Below are 23,371 nucleotides of genomic sequence, written 5' to 3'. Positions count from 1 at the left end.
CTGCCCCACCCCTGCTTGTGCACGTGTGCTTTCTCTCAAGTAAATAAAATCTTCAAAAAAATACACATAACATAAAATATGCAACGTACAGTTTAGTGGCATTAGGTAAGTTCACAATGTGTGACCGTTACTACTATCTATTTCTAGGACTTCTTTTTTTTTTATCACCCCAAACAGAAATTCTGTCCTTATTAAGTAATAATTCCCCATTCCCCTCCCCAGGCCCTGGAAACCTCCCTTCTTTCTGTGTTTTGAATTGGCCTGTTCTTGATGCTTCATACGTGTGCAGTCATATAGTGTTTGCCTCTTTGTGAATGGCTTATGTTCCCTGGCATAATTTTTAAAAAAGATTTATTTATTCATTTGAGATCATGACCTGAGCTCAAACCAAGAGTCAGATGCTTAACCAACTGAGACACCCAGGCACCCCTGGAAAAATGTGTGTGTGCTTTTTTAACTTTTTAAAAAAGATTTTTTTTAAAGATTTTATTTATTTATTGATGGAGAGAGAGACAGCCAGCGAGAGAGGGAACACAAGTAGGGGGAGTGGGAGAGGAAGAAGCAGGCTCCTAGTGGAGGAACCTGATGCAGGGCTCGATCCCAGGAGTCTGGGATCACGCCCTGAGCTGAAGGCAGACGCTTAATGACTGAGCCGCCCAGGCGCCCCTAAAAAAAAAGATTTTGTTAATTGTTTATTTGACAGAGAGATAGAGCCAGAGAGCATGGGGGGGGGGGCGAGGTGAGAGGGGAGTGGCAGAGGAGCCGAAGGCAGATGCTTCACTGATTGAGCCACCCAGGCACCCCTGAACATTTTTTTATTTTTTTTTATTTTTTATTTTTATATTTTATTTATTTATTCGACAGAGATAGAGACAGCCAGCGAGAGAGGGAACACAAGCAGGGGGAGTGGGAGAGGAAGAAGCAGGCTCATAGCAGAGGAGCCTGATGTGGGGCTCGATCCCATAATGCCTGGATCACGCCCTGAGCCGAAGGCAGACGCTTAACCGCTGTGCCACCCAGGCGCCCCACCGCTAAACATTTTTTAAAAGATTTCTTTATTTATTTGAGAGAGGGAGGGAGAGGGAGAGAGAGAGGGATCTCGCTCGGGGGGGCAGGGAAGGGGGCAGAGGGAGAGAATCTCAAGCAGACTCCCTGCTGGGTGGGGCTCCCAATCCCATGACCCATGAGATCATGACCTGAGCTGAAACCAAGAGTCTGACGCTTAACTGACTGAGCCACCCAGGCACCCCTGGCATAATGTTTTTAAGGCTTATGCTGTAACATACGTCAGAACTTAATTCCTTTTCTATTTCATTGTATTTTGCTTACTTTAAATTGTGCTATAATGCACATAACATAAAATTTACCATCTTAACAGTTTTTTTAAAATTTTAAAAAATATTTTATTTATCTGTGAGAGACAGAGAGCGCAAGCAGGGGGAGCTGCAGGCAGAGGGGGAAGCGGGCTCCCCACTGTGCAAACAGCCCCATTCAGGTCTCCATCCCGGGAGCCTGGGATCATGACTGGAGCAGAAGACAGACACTTCACCGAGTGAGCCATCCAGGCATCCCCCATCTTAAAAGTTCCAAGTACATTTGCACTGCTGTGCAACCAATCTCCAGAACTCCAGAAACTGTGTCCATTAAACACCAGCTCTCCATTTCCCCTCCCCCTGACCCTGGTGCCCCCCAAATACTCTCCATCTCTATGCATTTGGCTCCTTTAGGGACTTCAGATATGTGTAACCATACAATATCTGCCCTTCTGTATCTGGCTTGTTTCACTCAGCATCCGTGTTGTAGCAGGTGTCAGAATGTCCTTCCTTTTTCAGGCTGGATAATATTCCATGGCTTGTATACTCCACATTTTGTTTCTCCGTCGGTCCCTCCAGAGATACTTGGGTTGCCCTGCCCAGCAGGGCCTACAAAATAGGGCATCAGCCGAATGCCCTCCATGGTGGGAGGAGGAGGGAGAACGAGGGGACTGAGGAGGATGGAGAGTAGAGGGAGGGGAGGTGGTCCAAAGGGCCAGGACGGAGGACAGAAAGGGGGTGGGGGAAGGGGAGTGGAAGGCCGGATGGGGATGGAGGGGACTGGGAGGAAGGACCGAAAGGGAGTGGGAGGGGGATGGAGGCAAACCGGGAAGGGGCGGGCGAGGGGCGAGCGGGAGGAGGAGGGCCAGAACGGGAGGGAGAGGAGGAATGGGAGGACGAACAGGGAAGGGAGGCCCCAACCCCAGGCAGCTATGCCCCACCTGGCCCCGCCTCCGGCCCCGCCCCCGACCCTCCCCTCCCCGGGGCCTGCTGGGAGACGTGGTCTAGAGATGCTCAGGAAGCACGACTCCGAGTCCCAGCGAGCCCCGCGACACCGCTCCGCCCCGTGGCTTGCCGGGACTTGTAGTCCAGCGCCGGCAGGCACCGGGACGCGGAGCGAGCGGTGGGACTCGGTGTCCCAGAGAACCCCGCGCTAGGCCACGACGTCGCGCCCCGCTCTCGCTGTCGCCGCCTCTGGGCTTTCTCCGGCCGCCGCCGCCACTGCCGCTGCTTCGCGGGCTGGAGGGCCCGGGCGTTCCCGGGCGAGAGGAGGCTGCGGGTGGGAGCCTTCGCGGGCACTGAGGAGCGGGCCGGGGGAGGCCGGGATGGAGCCCCCCGGAGGTGGGCGCGCTGCCGGGTGGGCCCGCACCTGAGGCGGTTGGGGAGGGGGCCGGGCGGTGTTGGGGGCGGGGGTCGGGCAGTAGGGACAGTGGGGCGGGTGGAGGGCGCTGAGGGAACTGGGGCGGGGCTTGCGGTGGGGTCAGGGGGCAGGGCTGGGCGGGGTCCGTGTGGGGTAGGGCGCTTGGGGCGGGGCTCAGCCGTATGGGGTGTGTGAGGGGGCTCGGGGACCCGGCCCTGGGTTGGGGGCAGCCGCCCAGGTGGAAGGGCGGAGGCGGAGGTGGGAGGGGTTTCGGAGGGTTCCCCGGTGGGTGAGGCCCTCAAGGAACGACTTGGGTGGGGGCGCCTGGCCCGGGGGAGCCCCGTGCGCCCCAACGAAGCATGGAACGGGCCTGCTCTCCTTCCAGTTGCCTGAAGCGAGGGAGCCGGGTTCCAGAGCCTCCAGGCGGGATCTAGGGGCGTCCTGGGGTTGCCACGGATGGTCTGAGGGCATCGCAGACATGGCTCACCTCAGGGGATTTGCCAACCAGGTAAGAGTTGGTTTCTGGGTTGTGAGTGGCCTGCCCGAACTCCCAGAGACCAGAGCACTGACCAGGAAAGAGCGCGGGTCACGAAGGGACATTTGTGTCACCAAGGGGTGTCTCTCCTGAAACTCATTCTGGGGTTTCAGAAGCGCAGAGCCCGCGAAGGAGTGTGGGCTGAAGGGAAGGCGTTGCTAGGGACCCCGGTGATGCACGTCGCTGGGCCAGGTAGGGAGCAGAGCAGAGGGGCACAGACCCGGTGGGGCAGGGGGCTGACTCAAGGCGGCTGCTGTGAAGTGTCCTGGGCAGAAGCCCACAGACTTGTCAAAACAGAGCTGCCGTGCAAGGACGGTGGAGAGTGTGCAGAGCCTTATCTCGGGAACAGAGCAGGGCTGGGCGGCCTGGGTAGGATTCTGTGGGAACCTGGATCTTCCCATCGGGAGGTCTTTGGAGGTCGGAGTCCACACCTGAGTGCCCAGCTGGGCAGGGTCCTCTGGCCGTGTTGGGCTGGGTCAAAGGCTGTGGTGACTCCTCGCGGACAGGCAAGCAGGAGGAGCTGGGAATGTGATTAAGCAACGTAAGAAGGCTCCTGGGAAGAACTTGTTTCACCTGGGCTAGAAGTCTTACTGGGAAGGTGCCTGCTCTGTGTCTTTGATGAATTAGTTCTTGTCATTTCCAACCCGGAGCCACCTTGAGGTGTCTGGCCTTGCATGTTAACCCACTGACTCTGGGGGACCTTCCACGGTGTACCTTGAGTGTGCCCGAAGCGAGCACCTGCTGCTGGTGCAGGGCGGGCAGGGTCGGGGCAGGCAGCATGGGGGCTGGTCGTCTGTGCCCCCGCCCCCCTTGTTACTTCAAAACAGGTGTGAGCTGAGGCTGATGTGAAGTCGAGGAAACCACTCTGACGGCCAGGTGTTCTTCCCTGCTTGGCTCTGTTCTCCTTGAAGGGTTGGCTTGGGCAAGGTTTAGGCGGACTGCTGGGGGGTTGGGATTGTCTGTCGGCACCCTCCGCTGGCCCCTGTGTGCTGAATCGGGGGGGACTGGGACGAGGGAGAAGCAGGGGGCCTGTGGGCCCGACTCAGGGGAGGAGGAGCTGGAGAAGGGCTCAGGTCCAGACCCAGGGGGGTCCTGTTGAGCAGGACATCCTGGACCAGCTGTGGCCACAGATGGGGACTGGGCCTTGCTGACCAGTGCTCGGTGAAGCTAGGAGATTCTTCGTTTGACATTGGTGTCTGGTAAACTGCATGCCTGTGCTGCTGGGGGAAAAGTCACCCTCCAGCTTGTTTTTGAGAGAGCTGTAGGGTCGATTTTGTACCCAGGAAGAGAGCCTCACTTGCCTCAGCCTAGTCCTGGCTCTGGTGAGTGACAGAAGCTGCAAAGAAGCCACCTGCAAAGGCAGCGGGGCACCCACTGAGTGACTTTGTCAAACCCCACCTTGTAAATCCCACGACTGCTGATCCCGCCTCCACAGAATGCCACACGACCACATGTCAGAGACTTCGGGATTTATTTCCGTACTTGAAACGCAAAGGTGCTGACTAGAAGAAAGAATTGAGTTAAAAAAACATCTCACCTATGTGATGCTTAATTATTCCATACGCATTAATAGGGCATTAAAACCAATCACTCGTCGCGCTAAGCCTTTTTACGTGTTTATCTCCTGTGATTCCTCTACCACCCTTATCACACAGGTGCTCTTGTCACCCTAGATTTAAAAACTTGATGCTTAGAAATGTTAGTTGGCTAGAAAGTGACAGATTAGGCTTCAATCCAAGTCTACTTGGGGCTGAAGCTCTCAGCTGTCCCGTAATCAAATGGTAGGATGTGTCTCGAGGCTTCATTTCTTCTCAAAATGGAACAGAAATAGTCTTTACCATTCTTCTTTTCCTCCTTGGAAAGCAGGAAGGGAAAAAAAAGCTGTGGGAATAGTTCCCATGGGTCCCAGAATGAGAAATTGGAGCTATGCTGCGTCTGTCCCTGTGGGTCGGTGGTGCTTCGTGTCGGCCCTGGGCAGCCAGGTCACACCCGCTGCAGGGCTGCAGGAACTGGGGAAGGGACCCCAAAGGAAGTAAGCCTTCTGTCCTTTCAGAGGCCAGTACTCTTCGCCTTTGTCAGTGGCCGGAAGCCTGATTTTCTCTTGAGGCAGTTGTCACTGTGGCCATGTGGGGCAGTTCCTGCTAGGGTCGTGGGTCATGCTCCCCCACAGCCTGTGCTCCTGCCGTAGCTGTCTCCCCTCTGCCCTGCTAGTTCCTGCGGGCCGGAACGGCTGCTGGTGCCTAGCACTGTGGCCGCCCCGCCTGTCGTGTGCTGGTTGGGAATGGCTTCGCTCCCTTCATCTTGTGGGGTGACATGAACGGCAGACACACTGCCAGGCGGTGGCCCCAGACCTGGCAGCTTCAGGGCTGGAAAACATGGGTCTCGACCACCAGAGCCACCCGAGCCTTGAGTGATTGTCCAGACTCCGCATTGCCTAGAAAAGCAGCCCAGACCCAGGAGCTGCTTGCCTTTCCTTCCCAGTGAGCTGGGAACACGGGGTCCCTGTGATATGCTTGTCGTGTGAGGGTCCCAGGCAGGGGTGTTCCTGACACAGTGTCTGCTGAGGTGACCAGCCTGCAGTGGGGGACTCCAGGAGGCTGAGAGTAGGGGATCGGGGCCTGGAACTCTGGCTGTGGGTGCCACCGTGCTCTGCTCCCAGGAAGTGGAGGTCTGAGCGCCCTCTCTGGGGGTTTCTTTGGTTGGGCTGCTGTGGTGGACCAGACGGACACAGTTTTGGGCCTGCGTGGAGACTCACGCGGTGTCCTCGGCAGAGCTGAGGGTGGGTGGGGGTCCCCCGAGAGCTGGAGGTGCAGTGGTGCCGGTTGGCGCTGCCGGGTGTCAGCCCTGCCTCCTCCAGCTCTTCTCTTAGGCCACCTTAGGAGAGGGACTTTCTCCCCAGAGACAGAGGACACGGTGTCATGGCACCAGATGGACTGGAGTCACTGGGCAGTGCTGTTGGGGTGTCCCCGGGCTGCGCCGGCGCGTCTGGGGCTGGGTCAGGCCTGCAGGCTAGCGGTGTGGCAGACCTCACGCCAGGGGCGCTGGATAGGCGCCAACGGCCGAATGAACGGAAGGAACATTTGGGAAGGTGGGAAGGTGCTGTGTGGGCCCCAGGGGCTGTCTCCCCGCCACATTTCCCCGAGAAGTCCGGGACTGAGCAGGGAATGGTGAGGTCCCCCCAGAGGCAGAGAAGCTCTCTGGCAGGAAGGTGTTTTCCTGCTGACTGCCCTCTGGTCCACTGTGTGGGCCGGAGGGTCATGGCACACCGCTGCCAGGCCTTTCTCTGAGGCCAGGGTGGGTGCTTATCTTGTGATCTGCGCCCCCACCCACGCCCTGAAGACGGAGGGGGTGGGCAGCTGTGACTTGCAGCCACATGCCTCCCTTGTCCTGGTTTTCTTCAGACCGTGAGCAGCAGGAACGGAGCTGCCCGGCAGTTGGGCCCGAGGGACCTGAGTGGTGCTCAGCTTCCTGTGTCCTGCCGAAGCCTTCAGCCTGGGGCCGTAGCTGGGCCGCACGCATCTGCTGTGCCTCGTCCTCCCTGTGCACTGGTTCTGGGACTGGGCTGCTGGTCCCGGTGAGGAAGCGAGCAGGGCCACATTCCTTACCTGGCTGGGCCAGGGTGAGCGCGGACACCTCACTGGCCTGCCTCTGATCCCTGTACGGAGGGCGGCCTGCGCATCCCTAGGCCTTGCCCAGCCTGCCTCGTGTGGGGGACTGTGTGCTGAGACGCTGCCCTTGGCCCCTTGGCTCCTGCCAGGACCTGCTGCACCCAACTCTCCTGCGAAGTTCCCGGCACCCCGGGGCCCAGGGTCTCATGGCTCGCCTGGTGCTCAGGATCAAGGTTGGGTAACGCGCGGTGCTGCGTTCAGGTGTGGCCTGCGTGCTGACCCCTCCCTCCCAGTTACATGCCTTGGGAAAGGCCGCTGATTGGCAGTTTCTACTGACGTGTGGTCTCACTGTGGAGCCAGCCGGGCCCAACACGGACCTCTCTGCCTGGGGGTGAGCCCGAGGTGCGCTCCCAGGTGTGTGCGGAGTCCTTGCTTGGAGGACTGTCCTTGGCACCGTGGGGCACCCACTGCCCCCAGGATGGGCCTTCCGTCAGCACTGGTGCACACAGCAGTCCGTGCTGGTGTGGCATGGTGAGCTGTGATTTTTTTTCCTTTTTATGTCTGGCCACTTTAGATTGACGCCAAGACGCCCCCTTGTTGATAGGTGCTTGGGGATGTGGGAGCAGCCTCTTTGGAGGATCTGAGTCCCTGGGCCTTGAAAGCCCTTTCTGCCTCTGTCTGGACAAGATGCTAGGCCACCCTTGCCTCCGCCCAGCGCCTCAAACCCTGCGTGGGTCCTGGGGCACCCAGCCCCTCCTCGTCACTCTGGGACTGTGCGGACTACCTCTGACTCTGAGAACACAGTGGCTTGGTGTTCTCAGGAGCCTGGGGAGCCATGTGGGCAGGGGCTAGGAGACCCCCAGGGGTATTGTCATCCTTCATGGAGCCCCCGCGTTGAGCCATCTCAGCCCCTGACTCATGGAGGGTCAGCATCAAGAGGGTGGTTCTCAGCCCACGGATGGACGCCCCTCTGCCGGCCGTGTCCTGGTGCCCAGACTGCTGGTCTCTGCTCAGTCTCTGTGCCACCCGCTCAGCACCCCTCAGTCCGGGGACTGTGTGTAGTTGTCTGGGATACTTGCGTATCCAGGATGAAGCATCCAGGAGAGCATCGGTTTTCAACTCCGAGCTGGTGTGAGGGTGTAGCTGTCCTGAGAACTGACTGGGGCCGAGAAAGGGAGCCCTTTCTGAGGGGCGTGGCTTCCAGCTGTTCAGGGGGAACTCAGATAATGCATGCTGGGTTGGTTTTCTGTTTTAATTCATAGACTTTGTTATTCAAGAGTCTTCTAGGCTTACAGGAGAATGAGTGAGTCCTGGTCCATTTCTCATCCCTCCCCTGAGGGTCTCCACCTGCTACTAACATCTCGAGGCTTGCTTTAGCGTGGCGTGTTTGTTACAAGTAAAGAGGCAGCACGGGTCTGTTCTTACTAACTAGGCCTGTGGTTCATGAGAGACTCTCCTGGTGCTGCCCCCACTGTCCCCACTGTCGTACGGGATGGCCTTGCTGCCGTCCCCACTGTCCCCAATGTCGTACGGGCTGGCCTCGCCGCCGTCCCATCGTACGGGATGGCCTCGCCGCCGTCCCCACTGTCCCCTCTGTCGTACGGGCTGGCCTCGCTGCTGTCCCTACTCTCCCCAGTGTCGTATGGGCTGGCCTCGCCGCCGTCCCCTCTGTCGTACGGGCTGGCCTTGCTGCCGTCCCCACTGTCCCCACTGTTGTATGGGCTGGCCTTGCTGCCGTCCCTACTGTCCCCACTGTCGTACAGGGTGGCCTTGCTGCTGTCCCACTGTCATACGGGCTGGCCTCGCTGCCGTCCCCACTGTCCCCACTGTCATACGGGCTGGCCTCGCTGCTGTCCCTACTCTCCCCACTGTCGTATGGGCTGGCCTCGCCGCCGTCCCCACTGTCGTACAGGGAGGCCTCGCCGCCGTCCCCACAGTCGTATGGGGTGGCCTCGCTGACGTCCCTACTGTCCCCACTGTCATACGGGGTGGCCTTGCTGCCGTCCCACTGTCGTATGGGCTGGCCTCGCTGACGTCCCCACTGTCGTACGGGCTGGCCTCGCCGCCGTCCTTACAGTCGTACGGGGTGGCCTCGCTGACGTCCCTACTGTCCCCACTGTCGTACAGGCTGGCCTCGCCGCCGTCCCACTGTTGTACGGGCTGGCCTCGCCGCTGTCCCCACTGTCATATGGGGTGGCCTCGCTGACGTCCCTACTGTCCCCGCTGTCATACGGGCTGGCCTTGCTGACGTCCCCCCTGTCATATGGGATGGCCTTGCTACTGTCCCCACTGTCGTAAGGGATGGCCTCGCTGCTGTCCCCACTGTTGTACAGGGTGGCCTTGCTGCCGTCCCACTGTCATACGGGATGGCCTCGCTACTGTCCCTACTGTCGTATGGGATAGCCTCACTGCCCCACATCCCCATTCCCTGCCCACTCGTCCCTTTAAGCATGTTATCGTGCCTCACTTGGTCATCCCCACGTGTGGGGCCTTTACGGTCCCTGCACCTGCTCCATGACCTGATCCGTTGCCTAGTGCCCAGGCCTCTCTGCTCTTGGAGGATCTTTTCCTTTGTGCGGAGGGTACATTTAGTTTTTCTGAACACAAAAGGATAAAAGAAGAAAGGAGAAGGAATGTGGGTGAGCTCACTGGCTCCTCGTTTTGGGGATGGTCACTGCGACCTGTCCCGCCGCTCCGCTGATGGGCTGCATGCCCCGTGTCCCCGCAGCATTCCCGCGTGGACCCCGAGGAGCTCTTCACCAAGCTGGACCGTATCGGCAAGGGCTCCTTTGGGGAGGTGTACAAGGGCATCGACAACCGCACCAAGGAGGTGGTGGCCATCAAGATCATCGACCTGGAGGAGGCCGAGGACGAGATCGAGGACATTCAGCAGGAAATCACCGTGCTTAGCCAGTGCGACAGCCCCTACATCACCCGCTACTTCGGCTCCTACCTGAAGGTGCCTGGGCGGGGCCGGGGCTTGCTGTGTGCCAGACCCATGCTTAGGTCGATGCCGGTGACAGCCGACCCCAGCCTGGCCTGCCTCTGGAGAGGTGGAGGGATAATGCCCGGTGTCCCATGTGGTTGGAGCTGGGGGGCCCCTAGGAGTCCCTGTACCTGCTCAGAAGGTCTGGGCTGGGTCTGGCCCCCCGGGGGGACAGTCGGGAGGAGAGGCCTGGTCTGAAGGGCGAGGGACCCCAGCCGTTGAACACAGACCCAGCTTCACAGTGCAGTCGTCCCCCAAAAATAGCCACCCCAAGGGCCAGGTGGACGTGTAGGACGTGAGTGGGGTCTGGTTAGCTCTGAAGTGGCCATGGTGACCCATCGCCTGGCTGTGGGCATCTCCCAGGGCTGGGGCAGCCCCCATCGGACAGCATCTGGGAACCCTGCTGGGGGCACTCTGGGACCTCTGCAGCCAGAGCCCAGTGCCAGCTCCTGGGAGGCCTGCCCAGGGGGAAGGGGATGCTTGGGGTGCCGGTACGTGGAGGCCGGGTGCTGGCTGGGCCTGCCATCTTCCCGGTCGGATTTTTGATGGGGTGTCAACCACTGGTCCGTCTGCAAAGTGGTTGCATTGATGGGAGGGGAGCTGGATGGGACTGCTGGGGCCCTTTTGTGGTGGGTCCCTGAGGGGCCGGAGGCCCGAGTCACCCCTGCTGGGGAGTGTGTGTTCTGGGGGCCCGGCCGGGCTGTGCCCCTTTGCTCTCTGCCCTGTGCTGACGGATGTTTCTCTGGTCCCAGAGCACGAAGCTGTGGATCATCATGGAGTATCTGGGCGGCGGTTCTGCGTTAGACCTGGTGAGGTGTAGGCCGCAACGGCGGGCAGCTTGCCACGGGGGAGCAGACAGGAGGTTGCTGTGGGGGCTGTACCGGCAGCGCCCCTGGACCCACTGTCTGAGGACCCCCGCCTCCTCTCCTCTGCTGTTCCGCTGTATCGCGTATTGGTTAGGAGCTGTCTAAGCCGGACAGCAAGCTGCGGCTTGTGGGCCCTGTCCACGGCTTGTGCGGCGGGGTCCTGGGCCTGTGGGGTGCGGGTGAGCTTGGTGCCCCCAGGCAGACAGGCTCGGCAGCGTGGCTGAGACCCCCTTTGCAGCAAAGAAGCGTACGTGCTCTCAAGGGCCTGTTCCGCACTCCCGCCTGCCTCAGCACACCGAGCTTCATGGTAGTGAGGAGTTGTGAAGGGGGCAGGAGGCCCCGCTGTCTGCGGGGTAGCCCCCCCCCCCCCCGGGAGAGAGGTGGTTGAGTTAGGGCCCTGGCGACAGGTCTGGAGTGGCGTGGAAGGAAGGGCTGGTCTGTGTCCAGGGTGCCTGAGGCCGTGCCCTGCCTCCTCTGCCTGCAGCTTAAACCCGGCCCCCTGGAGGAGACCTCCATCGCCACCATCCTGCGCGAGATCCTCAAGGGCCTGGACTACTTGCACTCGGAGCGCAAGATCCACCGAGACATCAAAGGTCCCTGTGCCCCCGACCGCAGAAGCGCCCGGGTCGCTGGAGGGCTCTGTGGCTGGGGGTGCTGGGGGCCCGGGACCTTGTAGCTCAGTGCTCCTGGCCTTTACTCTCTCCTGCTGTCGGAAGCCGAGCAGTTGTCGGGTAGAACATACTCGCCCGTCCCCGTGTGGTGCAAACACCAGCCCTGCAGCGTGTGTGAGAGGGGACAGGCCTTGCTCACGGTCCCCCGTCCAAGTGTCAGCTGCAGGTTTGAGCCACCCCACCCTGTGAGCCAGCCCTGCTGAGCCGGGGAGGCAGCTGGGAGCATGAGGCCAAGGGTCAGAGTCCACTCTGCCTGCCCTGCCGTGGCTCTGCTCTTGGGGTTTGTCATCAGAGGCAAACACCGGGAGGGCCCTGGAGCTCGTGTGGGGGGTGCCCAGGCGGGACCCCCATGCTTGCAGCCACGCACCCGCCATGCCCGTGGCCCTGGGTCTCTGGCCCGCTGACTGGAGGGGAAAGCTAAGGACGTGCTGGTGTCCCCAGGTGGCATGTGTCTCCTTGGGCAGCTGTGTGCAGGGTGGGGCCTGCACGGCGCGGAGGGTGACACCTGCTGTCCTGTGTTGAGCAGCTGCCAACGTGCTGCTCTCGGAGCAGGGTGACGTGAAGCTGGCTGACTTCGGGGTGGCGGGGCAGCTCACGGACACGCAGATCAAGAGGAACACGTTTGTGGGCACCCCCTTCTGGATGGCACCTGAGGTCATCAAGCAGTCAGCCTACGACTTCAAGGTGGGCACGGTGGCGGGTAGGACAGTGGCTGCGGCACGGCCTGGGGAGCCCCCAACAGCCACGGTCCTGTGTGGCTCTCTGTCCAGGCCGACATCTGGTCGTTGGGGATCACAGCCATCGAGCTGGCCAAGGGCGAGCCTCCGAACTCTGACCTCCATCCCATGCGCGTGCTGTTCCTGATCCCCAAGAACAGCCCGCCCACCCTGGAGGGCCACCACAGCAAGCCCTTCAAGGACTTTGTGGAGGCCTGTCTCAACAAGGACCCCCGATTTGTAAGCCCTGGCTCGGGGGGCGGGCTGCGAGGGGCCTGAGCAGCAATGTGTGGGGTGGGGGACTGCTCCCGAGCTGGGCCCCGGGGGAGGTGCGTGGGCCTGAGGCCCCCTCCCTGTGCCAGGTCTCCCCCCCCCAAGCCCCTCCTGATCCAGGGAGGAACTTGCCTGGGGCTTAGCTCTAGGGGAGCTTGTGGAGAGCACGCACTGGGGGGTGGAGGTCCCCCCCCAGCCTCCTCGTTGCTCCTCGCACCGGCTCCCCTGGGGAGCTCGGGGAGCAGTGAGCTCTGGGGCCTGAAGGCAGAGCTCAGCTGTCCCCAGCACCGGTGACTGCGTCCTTTCCCCTGGCAGCGGCCGACTGCCAAGGAGCTCCTGAAGCACAAGTTCATCACACGCTACACCAAGAAGACCTCCTTCCTCACCGAGCTCATCGACCGATACAAGCGCTGGAAGTCAGAGGGGCACGGCGAGGAGTCCAGCTCCGAGGACTCGGACATGTAGGAGCCCCTCCGACGGGCTCACCCTCATGGCCTCGGGCCTTTGGCCCCAGGCCCCTGAAGGCCAGAGGGCCCTACTTAGCATTTAGTGCCGTGAGGTTGCCTCCAAAATAAGTAGGAGGCTAGAGAATGTGTGGGCCTTGGGACCCCCAAATCCCAGCCCCCAGGGCCCTCACCACCCTTCGCCTTCCACCCCAGTGATGCAGACGCTGAGGACGGAGAGCAGGGTCCCATCTGGACGTTCCCCCCCACCATCCGGCCAAGCCCGCACAGCAAGCTGCACAAGGGGACAGCCCTGCACGGCCCCCAGAAGGTCTGACCTGGCCAGGAAGGGGGGGTTGCTTCTGGGGGCAGCAGGCACCCTGGCGTGCGTGCTTCCACAGGCTGTGCCTTGCACGGAGCTCAGAAACTGGGGGCGGGGGGGGGGGGGGAGCACGCCTGCCCCCTGCGTGCACGCACTCTTCTCTGCCTTGCTCACAGCCCTGGCTTTGACCTTGCAGCCTGCGGAGCCTGTCAAGAGACAGCCGAGGTCCCAGTGCCTGTCCACGCTGGTCCGGCCTGTCTTTGGAGAGGTGAGGGCTGGGCCAGGGGACCCCCTGGGGCAGAGGGCTGTAGTGCTGCTCTGTAGACGCTTCCGTGCGGTGTTAGACAAGGCTTACGGTGAGGGCTGCTGGCCACCCTGTGGGGGTGTCTGGGTCCCTGGGAACCCACTGTGGTTGGACCTGGATCTGGGGGCCAGGCTTTCTGTGCAAAGGGGCAGAAGTGGCTAGGACAGAGCACCTTCCTGTGACCCTCCCGAGTTCTCAGCCTGCTGGGGTCCTTGAACAAAACTAGTGTTCTGTGACGTTTTATTCTGAATTGCAAACACAGGGGACGGTCACCTGTTTAGAGAGCCTGGGAGGCTCAGTTCTTGGTGTTGGGTGTCCAGCCCAGGGCAGGGAGGCCTCAAGGGTGACTCTCCACTGGTCCTTCGACCCTACGTGTCACCTGCTGATGGGTGGTAACACCCAGGAATACGATGCAGCCAGGTACCCCCACACCCTGGTCATGGGCCTGGTTCCCACCCCAGGTGACAGTCCCCAGAACCCGGCGAGGGAGGACAGGATGCTGAGAGCCTATCTGAGGAAAGTGGTGGGGTCGGGAGGGCCTCTGGGTACAGGCAGGAGAGCGCCCACCTGGGGGGCCTGGAGTGCAGGGGAGGAGGTTGGAGAGGAGCAGGTGGCAACAGAGGGACTGTCATGGGCTAAGGCACCGGGAGCTTGGGGGGCACACTGGGCAGGGCCTGGGAGGGAGGTGGTGAACGTCAGAGGGGCCGCAAGTGCCCTGGGCTGCTCTGAGTGGGTGGAATGGGTGCTGAGGGACAGGTGAGGTGCGGGACTGTGGGCCGCTGGAGCCCCCGCACGGTGTGTGCTGGCCTGTGTGTGGGGAGGATGGGGGGAACATGGCTTCATCCAGCGTGTCAGGGCTGGGCCTGAGGTCGAAGCTGCTGGAGGCCGTGTCCTGGGAGGCAGCAGGCTCTTTCCCCTTTTGTTCCTGTGAGGGGTGTGGCAGAGCCCGGGGCTGACCTGTTTCTAACTGCTAGGGTGGGGATCCTCCATGTGGTTCCCACAGCGTGAGTGGTAGGGAGGCCGAGGGTCGGGGTGTCTTGATCTGGCTGTGTGGGGCACCTGGGGCTTCTGGACTGTTTTCTCCAGTCCACTGGACCTGAGCCATGGGCTTCTGTGACCCTCGGTTGGGAGGAGGCCACGTGGTTAGCCTGGCCGGCGGCAGCGTGAGAGGCTGGTAGAGACCCCTCTTGAGAACCGAGACCTGAGGCTGCCTGGGGCGTGGGGGCGGGGCAGCACCTGCCTTCCTCACCGGAGCCTCAGGTGCCTGGAGGGACCCAGCCCATCCTAGCTTCGTGGTGGAAGGACCGCTGGGGTCTCTGTTGCAGGTGGAGGCGTGGTGCCCAGGGTCCCGGGGAGGGCCCGGGAAGCCTCGGGAGCGAGCCTCCTGTGACAGCCTCCCCGAGGGCCCTGCGCTCAGGTGGGAGCTCACGATAGCGCGCACGGTGGTCTCTCCACAGCTCAAGGAGAAGCACAAGCAGAGCGGTGGGGGCGTGGGGGCGCTGGAGGAGCTGGAGAATGCCTTCAGCCTGGCGGAGGAGTCCTGCCCTGGCATCTCCGACAAGCTGATGGCTCACCTGGTGGAGCGGGTGCAGAGGTGAGGCCGTCACACTGGAGAGGAGGCTGTGCGCGTCTCTCCCACTCTCCTTCGTACCCGCCTGCCTTTAGTGGCTGTACCCACGGGCTCGGTTCAGAGAGCAGGCCGCCTGCTCCCAGCTCCCCGGAGCCCAGAGCCGTCCAGGCCCGCCCGCCTGCGCTCCAGGCCAGGATTCTTCTCTGCAGGTTCTCGCACAACAGAAACCACCTGACGTCAGCCCGCTGAGGGCGCTGCTGCTCGCGGAGCGCGGGGAGAACGTCATTGTGAGGAGCTCCGTCGGGCCTGGGCTGATTTGGATCCCCCCGTGCTGCCGCAGCCACGTGGGCCTCGCTGCCGGGTCACAGCCTACCCCCCGGCAGAGGGCCCTCCCGCAGCCACCTGGACTGAGGAGCGGGGACTGTCGGGGCCCGTCTGCCTCCTCCCCTGCCCGGGGGGCCCACGGCGGCCACGCTGGTCGTAGACTGGCCTTGTGGTGTCGGATCAGGTACCGTGTCTCCAAAGTACTCGAGTCAGCCAGAACTTTTTTTTTTTTTTTTTTAAGAAAATGAACTTCCTCGCTTCCCTGAATGTTCTGAGGTTAAGGTGTTAGTTTTCATAGAACATTGAGAGGCTCCTGCCACTTTCAATAAAGACCTGAATTGGAGAGATGCTGGTGGCGGGTGGGGCCCAGTTCCTGGCTTCTGAGTCCTTGTCACGGCATGTGGGGACTGTGGGGCCACTGGCAGGAGGGCAGGGCGGCACGCAGGGTGTGGGAAGAAGCCGTTTATCTGGCACTGCACGCACGTTAGCACGAACGAACGAAGACCGTGTGTCCATTTTCTTCAATTTGTTAGGAACGCAGTGAACTAATAAATTAGAGGCCCTTGGGGGAACTCTGGTTTCCGCTTCTCCAGAGCTCTGTGGGGCGGGCACCAGAGGGGCTTCTGCTGGGCTTGCGTGCAGCACGCGTCACAGGGTCCTGTTCTAGGCCAGTCCTCAGCAGGTGCTGCTTGGGGAGAGGAGAGGGTGGGTGAGCATGGGCCTTGGTCTCCGCCCCGAGCCAGGCCTGCAGTTTCACGGGCATGTGCAATCCTCCTGGTGCCCCTGGGGTCAAGGGGTACCACCCCTCCCAGAGGTCACTGTGAAGCTTCCCCCACATCGTCCTACCCCCTGCCACATCCTACACTGAGGACGCTGGGACATGCGGTCACGGGGTTATGTGCTGACCCAGTTCTGCTTCCTCGGCTCTGTCCTCGTCGGGCAGGATGGGCTTCATGCCTCTTCCTCGGGACGCCTGGCCCTCCCAGGCGAGCTGCCAGCTCTCTCGATCACCTCCATCCACCTGGAGAAGAGGTTGGGCCATCAGAAGCTCCCAAGATGTTCACTTGGGAGTCAAGGGATGCTCTCGTCATATGTGTGGCCTTGTGCTCAAGTTTCTTCCCAAGGACAACCCCAAACATGGAGTGAATGGGACAAAGCAAGGACCAGAGAAAACCTTGGAAGCCATGCTCGGCAGCAGCAGGGGACCCCAGGGGACGGTGGCAGACCCCAGGATTACCTCCCAAATGTGTACTTGCTCTCAGCTCGGAAGAAGTAGACGTGGGATTTGAACTGGAGCTTGAAGACGTGTTCCTTGTGGACGCCGTCAGCCTCCTGGGGGACGCTCACGCTGTAGCCCAGCAGCGGGAGGCTGGCCAGGGGGTGGTCGTCCTGCGAGGTGACATGTGGCTCTGCAGGTGCTCTCCCCACCACCCCGTCCTGTCCTGACAGCCCACTCCCCTACACGGGGGCCTGGGGAGCCCTGGGGGAGCGGGTCAAGGAGCCGGAAGACCGCCCTCCTCTGAACTGGAAGAGAGTGTGACGAGCAGCAGCCGCTCTGCTGGCGCCATGGGCACAGCCCCCCCGCCCCCGCTTCATCGCGTACCCTTACCTGATGAGTTTTGTAGAAGAACAAACAGAAATTGGTGAAGACCACCCAGAGCTTCTGCCAGCCGTTACTGTTCTTGAATTTCCTCAGCAGATACCCTGAGAGCTGATTCTGCAGGAAAAGAAAAGCCACTGGCCCCAGTCCGTGTCCTCCGACTGCACCCAGAGTGGCACCTGCTCCCCCAGAATGCACGTCGGCCCCTGTGGCCTTTCTGGCTAAGGCCCCGACTTCACTTCTCTGGGCGCGGCGGCATCCTCCACGTGCTCTGGGTCTGTTGGCCTGTTTAACCGTCTAACGGAAGGAGGTTTAAAAATCTGGAGAATGAAATCTCAGGCACTGAGTAGAAGGACACTACGTTTCTTCTCCCTATTTACAGTGACTCTAGCCATGACCATCACAGATCACAGGGAGCCAAGTAAACGCAGTTCCCACAAGACGCCCCAGCTCCTGGCCCTGAGCATGGCGTCCACACCGGCAGGATCAGGAGTGAGTTGCCCCTCTGTCCTGTGCTGCGAGGACGCTGGAGTCCTGACCAAGGGATGGCCACCCTGTGGCCGGGACCCCTCTCTCTGTATAACGCTCCCTGTCGCTGTGCCCGTCCCCAGCCCTGGCCGATGGGTGAGCCCAGGGCTCTGGCGGCTTCCCCGTCTGGCGCTGCTGCTTCTGCCCCAGGAATGACAGTGACTCAAAAACCACACTGACTGGGAGGCAGCCTGAGTCCTGAAGGGCTGGAGTCCAGAGCGGCTCCTCCAGGTGCTGTAGGGGAGGCGGCAGCCCCCGTGAGAGCAGTCCTTTCCAGAGAACCCCACGTCTCCTGCACACGCTGCTCAGGGCTGCTCTCGCGAGCTTGCGCCAGCCCTGATGGGGATGGTCAGCCCGCAGCCTGGCGGCCTCCGGGGCCACTCTGCCAGGGGACTTGCCTAATGGCTTCCTGCCCAAGAGGATAGAGTGGGAGGCAGCGCCGTGTGCCTGTCCCAGCCCTGCCACGTGGGTCCCCCCAGTTCTCCCCATCAGCACAAGCAGAGGGCACCCGGCAGCCGTACCTCCACAGCCGCGCTGCGGTCGGCCCTGGAGACGCTGGTGTTCCGGTACCAGCACACGTGCACCGTGGTGTTGGCCCGGCGCTGGCCCTGCCCCTCCAGGGAGCCGCGGGAGCCACGAGCATCTTCTGACTCCTGCTCCAGAGAGACCTCAGAGGATCCTGTGGAGGAGTCGCCCTCTGCTCAGGGGAGATGGGAGCAGGGGGCGAGTGGGGCCGGGGTGCCCTTGGCTGCAGGGGGCTGGGGCCTTGGGAACCAGGGAGCCCTAGGGCCCAGGTCAGCAGCAGGCACAGACCAAAACCACACGATGCTTCTGCCAGAAAAGCTCACAGTCCCTCCTGCCCCTCCCCACCCCAGGGGGGCCGAGAACGTTCCTTGTGGAAGGGGAGCACGTAGCCTAGCAGGGGGCCTGTGACCAAGAAAACAGATTTGTAGGGCTGCCTGGTTGGCTCAGTCGGAGTGTCTGACTCTTCCGCTCAGGTCATGATCTCAGGGTCATGAGATCGAGCCCCGCATCTCTGTGGGGAGCCTGCTTCTCCCTCTCCCCCCCTTCCCCTCCTCCCCACTCACGCTCTCCAAAAAAAGGGGGGGAGGTTTGGAGAGAAGCTTGCTTAGGTGCAGATGGGTCTTTGGGGGGGTTTGGAGAGAAGCTTGCTTAGGTGCAAAGGGGACTTTAGGGGGTGACTTGGCCGGAACTCACTGTCGGGGGGAGTGCACACCACGCCGCCAGGCAGTACCAGGGATTGGTCACTCCCGCCCTTGGCTGCATCGATGGCTGTGTCCAGGTCACGTATCCACTTCTCCTTTTCTAGGCGAGTGCTGAGGGGAGGGCCGAGGTTCAGAGCCGGCTCAGCGGGGCCACCAGGGGCTCCTTGCTGTGCCAGCTTCTCTGAATGCCTGTCCCGTGGGCCCGGAGGGCTGTTGGGAATGCTGCTGGGGGCCCAGCCTGCATCCCCTTGGGAGCCGTCGGGGGTGGGAGAGGAGGGAAGGCAGCCCCTCAGCCCTGGAATGGGGGCTTCTGTAAGGGGGTTGATTCCCGAAACAAGGACTTTCGAGTCTTTGGTGCTCAGATGCAGGGGTGGTTGCTGGATACTGTCCAGCTGCCCAGGCTGCTGGGGGCGCTAGTGTCAGGGGTGCTAGTGTCCGTGCGCTCTGCCATCGGCCAGGACATCAAGACACGGCAGGGTGGGACCTGAGAGCCAGGTGCCCACCCAGGAGGAGGAGAGCCTCTCCTCGGGAAGGTGCTGGGGACCCCCAGCCCCCACAGAGGAGAGACTGAGCCACCTGCTAGCCATTGAGCTCAGGCCTCCTCCCCATCTGATGTGATTTGGGAAAAATGGCTGCCACCAAGTTACAGCCCTGCTGTGAGGACAGGATGCAGGTGAGACTGGGCCGTGGTGTGCCCGCCCTGCAGGCCCTTCCCCGGACTTGAGGGTGCCTCAGTGCGTGTGCCCCGGGAGACTGCCCATCCGCAGGGGCCTTCCCTGGCCCTCCGGAGGCTCGGGGGCAGCTCGACAGGCCCGTGCCACTCTGTGGGGACGTTCTCAATGGTCACAAGCTTCCAACCCGAGGAGAAGCTGCTCCCCTGGTCACATAACTGGAGCAGGGCTCCAGGGGGCACATACCCCATGACTGACACTCTCAACTCAGAGGGGGCCCCGGATCATGACAGGGAAGCCCCCATCCCAGGGCCCAGCGGAGGCAGATGCGGAAAGCTCGTACCTGGCTGCCACCATGACTGTTTTCTGAGCTGCACAAATGGTGAAACAGTGTGGAACGGAGCGTTCGTGCTCGCCTTCTTCTACCTGTGGCGGGAGAAGAGGCAAACGTGTGGAGCGAGAGCAGGGCGGGCAGGACCCACGCTTGCAGCACCACACGGGTGTTGTGGAAGCCCTGTGCGAGTCTACACTGACTACGAGGGGCTACAGGAGGCACGGGGATCCCCACGCCATGGCACCTGCCACCCAGGTGTGTGAGCTGTGGGCCACAGGGCACCCAACTACTCACCGGTGGGTCCAGCACTATTAGCTGAAAGTCAAGCACAGGAAAAAATATTGAGCATTTTCATTATTAAAAAGGGAATTGGACAATTTACTTTATAAACCTGGTACCAACACCTAACAGATTCAAAGAAAAACCTATATGACTGATTCCAGTTACGAGTGACTGAAATAAATCCCAAATAAAATACTACCTAATCAAGCCTAAGGCACAGACGGGAAACTGTCCCACGGCCCAGTAAGTTTCTAGGAATGCAAGGGTGTTTCAACCCCATCCTCGAGTCCACGGGGAAAGGGCGGACACCTCTATGTGCTGCACACACCTTTGCTAAAATCCAACATGTGATTTCTGAGAATATCTCTTAGATAGAAACACGAGGAAGCTGTAAACCAAAAAACAGAGGCCCTCTTTCTGAAGCCAAGACCTGTCACCCTTCCCTCTGCATTCAGGATGAGGGCCTGCTGTGTGTCCCCTGGGACCAGCCAGTTACAGATGGCCCCAGGTTGGACAGTTTCCCTGTGCGGGGCCCAGGGGATGTCAGGCGCTGAGCCTCCTGGGACACACAAGATCCGAAATGGGCAGGAACAGTGGCCAGCAAGAAAAGGTCAAGATGTCCGTCTTCCCTTACTCTAAATTAGCACGTAAATGTAATGCGATTTCAGTAGAAAATCTAGTGCTGTTTTTTGAAGGAATTTGTCTAAATAATTCCTAAGTTTATTCAGAAGAATTAAATACTTGAGAGCAGCAAAGTACTACTTAAAAGGGAGGAGGAATAAGGGACACACTGATTCACCCCAGAGCGACTCTTCCACAGGACACGCGCATCAGAAGAACGTGGACTGATGCCGGCGCACAGAGATGGAGCAGAAGGCCCAGAAAGAACCCCGAGTGTGAAGGCAGGAACTGTCTCCACGAGGAGGGCGGCTGCGAGGACGGGGGACAGAAAGCGGTGCGGCCCAGTCCAGCCACACCCACGGAGACACGTGGAGAGAGTTTATGCAGTAAGAGAAATGAAACTGTAAATGTATCAGAAAAAAAAAAAGGTGCCAGTATGATCTTGGCGAGGGGAAGGACTTCTGAGTCTGCACTGGACGGAAACCCTGAGAGAAAAGATGGACAGATGTCTGATTTCACTCCTTCAACAGGAATGTGTTGGGCTCTCTGTGCCAGATCCTGTCCCTGGAGTAAGACAGTGTCCAGCGGCGTTTCACTTCTACAAGAGAAAACCAAACTGCAGGAAGAATAAACAGGAATTACGAACTGGAGAAAGCACCTGTGAGCCCTGAGAGCAGGCTGGCGTCTGTCACTGCGCCCCGGATGGAGACCAGAGCAACGGACACACCCGGGCGCCACCCCAGCGGGAGGCCCCAGACTCCCGGAGACACGGCCTCCGTCAGCCTCACTGGCCGTCTAAGGGCTGTGCCAGTCACCGAAGTGCAAGGGCGAGGGGTGACTGCCCCGTGCTGCCCCCCAGGCTGCGGGAGGACAGGTTTGGACGCACTTGGTGGGAAGGTCGGCAGGGGTGGCGGCTCCGACAGTAACGCAGAGTCCTAGTCAGAGCCACAGAAGCCAGTGTCTCTGCTGCTCAAACGGTATGATTTAGACGTAGGTGACGATGTGTCGGAAGAGACCCAACGGTGTTATTTCCAATTCTGAAAAACTCAGTGGAGCCAAAACGTCCAGTGAAGGGAAACAGGAAAACTGGAGTCTGGCTTGCCTGCCCGCTGCTCATCTCCATGAAATGAGCACAGAGCTCCTGGGTCACAAGCACGGGAGATGTTAGGGACGCACCGCCGAGGCCACCAGCAAAGTCTCGCTACCTCCGAAGACCGAAGTGCGTACTGCTAGGCGGTGTAGTCGTGAGTGATTTTTATTTTATATTTTCAGTTTTTTTCTAGGATGAAAGTATAATTTTTAAAAGTGTACTTTAGAACAGAAGGGGCGTGCTTCCGGTGATGGCAGATGTGGTCATTCCAACAGGCCGCTTTTTGCTAAGGGCTAAAAAAGCCAAACCAGATGCTACGAACAGCTGCCGAAGGCTCAGGTGCCCAGCGGAAGGAGGGGCGCCTTGAAGGGACGTGGAGGGCTGAGAGCGGAAGGCACCCCTGAAGAAGGGGGTAGAAATTGAGGCAGACTGGCCAAGTGGGGTCCGACCCCCCACCCGTGGACACTGGGACTGGGGGCTCCCTGTCATAACATGTTCTGGACCGACAGCACGTCTCTGTGGCAAAAACCCGAACGTGGCCTCCTGCCTTTACTGTCCCCAGAGCTGGGCTCCAGGCTGACAGCAGGCTGGTTTACGCTCAAGGGCAAATGGGCAGGGGGTCAACGTGCGTGTAGCAGTCTCCCTGTGACCTTCAAGCAGGGCCTCTGTCAGGCCATGAAAAGCACTGACCACAAAGCGTAGGCTGAGGAACTGGATCACATTAAACCAAAGGGCTTGACAGACCTACACTGAGGCGTCTTGTCGCGCCTGTATTGGGGGACGCGGCCGTGTGACAGGTACGCGGTGCGGACAGAGGGCTCGCTGTGCAGCAGGGTCGTCGATGGCGCAGGCCTGCTGCAGCGGTGCACAGGGGGAACGGGACCTCCCCCCCCCGGCCGGCGCACACGACGTGGAGGGAAGACCCGAGCCCAGCTCGAACTGCAGCCAGCCGGCTCGTCCGTGCTGGTGCCGTCTTCCCGTTTTGAGGGTGTGCGTGTGCACATGCGTGTGTGTGAGCAACGAGTTAGGATGGCCCGGAACACGACTGCTAATAGAAGAGAGACAAGCGCAAGAACACAGAGGCTCTCTAGTCTTTACAATCAGTGGTTCAGGTTTCTCTTTCAAAAGCTGTGTCAGCTCCACCCCCAAGCACCCAACTGGGGTCTTTCCCTGAGTCTCCTACTGAAGGACAGGCTCTGCAGGGGGGCGGCAGGTGGGTCTGGGCAGGAGGCAGACATGTGAGCCGGGGCCTCGTCCTCAGGGGCTGGGTCTGACGCCCCGCGAGGGCCCACTGGCTGCAGGCAGGGCCTGTGGGACACCGAGAGCCCTAAGCACGACGGCCTGAGAATAACCAGCACGGCGCCCAAGCACTCACCAGCATGCCGCGGAGTGGAAGGAGGCCCCGGATCCGGAAGCGGCTGGTGCCCGTGACACCTTTGCTCGTGTATAGCAGCACATCTGAGAACTGAGACGGAAGGCTCTATTACACAAAAGTTTACAAACAAGTGACACGTTTCAATGTCTAAGAGTCACTGGTTTTAGCTCAGGTCGTCATCTCAGGGTCGTGAGATCGAGCCCCATGTCGGCTTCTGGGCTCAGGTTGGAGTCTGCTTGAGTTTCTCTCTCCCTCTGCCCCCCCTCCATGTTTTCTCTCTCTCTCTCTCTTTCTCTCTCTCGCGCGCGCGCAAATAAATCTTTTTTAAAAAGTTACATTATCTTGAAGAGGTA

General features: G+C 60.5%; 2 protein-coding genes across 6 annotated transcripts in view; one reads left to right on the top strand and one right to left on the bottom strand.

The window, feature by feature from the left end:
• Positions 1–2,465: 2,465 nt before the first annotated feature.
• Positions 2,466–15,636, top strand: STK25 (serine/threonine kinase 25). 2 transcript variants are annotated; one of them, XM_045795856.2, is made up of 12 exons: positions 2,466–2,592; positions 3,059–3,181; positions 9,545–9,775; positions 10,555–10,611; positions 11,153–11,261; positions 11,866–12,023; positions 12,110–12,295; positions 12,644–12,789; positions 12,988–13,102; positions 13,290–13,361; positions 14,855–14,991; positions 15,177–15,636. In XM_045795856.2, exons 2-12 carry the CDS (start codon positions 3,152–3,154, stop codon positions 15,214–15,216), a joined length of 1,281 nt encoding a protein of 426 aa, XP_045651812.1. In that variant the 5' UTR covers positions 2,466–2,592; positions 3,059–3,151; the 3' UTR covers positions 15,217–15,636. The 2 variants fall into 2 exon arrangements, with proteins under 2 accessions (XP_045651812.1, XP_045651811.1); XM_045795855.2 differs by having other exon boundaries at positions 2,490–2,654.
• Positions 15,637–15,777: 141 nt separating this feature from the next.
• Positions 15,778–23,371, bottom strand: part of FARP2 (FERM, ARH/RhoGEF and pleckstrin domain protein 2) — a 106,018-nt gene continuing 98,424 nt past the window's right edge. For all 4 annotated transcript variants that reach the window (XM_087865133.1, XM_087865148.1, XM_045795852.2 and 1 more), the window contains 8 exons: positions 23,019–23,108; positions 19,660–19,742; positions 18,638–18,756; positions 17,941–18,098; positions 16,901–17,008; positions 16,529–16,680; positions 16,198–16,312; positions 15,778–15,976 (listed from right to left, as the gene is read on the bottom strand). In XM_087865133.1, the coding sequence (XP_087721259.1) occupies positions 16,243–16,312; positions 16,529–16,680; positions 16,901–17,008; positions 17,941–18,098; positions 18,638–18,756; positions 19,660–19,742; positions 23,019–23,108 (780 nt within the window). In that variant the 3' untranslated portion in view covers positions 15,778–15,976; positions 16,198–16,242. The remainder of the gene's footprint in view (positions 15,977–16,197; positions 16,313–16,528; positions 16,681–16,900; positions 17,009–17,940; positions 18,099–18,637; positions 18,757–19,659; positions 19,743–23,018; positions 23,109–23,371) is intronic.

This window comes from Ursus americanus, chromosome 1, assembly GCF_024610735.1.
Source record: "Ursus americanus isolate L20-20 chromosome 1, mUrsAme1.1.p, whole genome shotgun sequence".
Classification (NCBI taxonomy): domain Eukaryota; kingdom Metazoa; phylum Chordata; class Mammalia; order Carnivora; family Ursidae; genus Ursus; species Ursus americanus.
This window is presented reverse-complemented; position numbering and strand designations above follow the sequence as displayed.

Excerpts from the sequence above, each read along its gene's own strand:
- STK25 (XM_045795856.2), top strand. The coding sequence starts at position 3,152 with ATGGCTCACCTCAGGGGATTTGCCAACCAG. Across the intron at positions 10,612-11,152 it reads GCGGTTCTGCGTTAGACCTG|CTTAAACCCGGCCCCCTGGA; the intron begins GTGAGGTGTAGG and ends CTCTGCCTGCAG. Across the intron at positions 11,262-11,865 it reads GATCCACCGAGACATCAAAG|CTGCCAACGTGCTGCTCTCG; the intron begins GTCCCTGTGCCC and ends TGTGTTGAGCAG.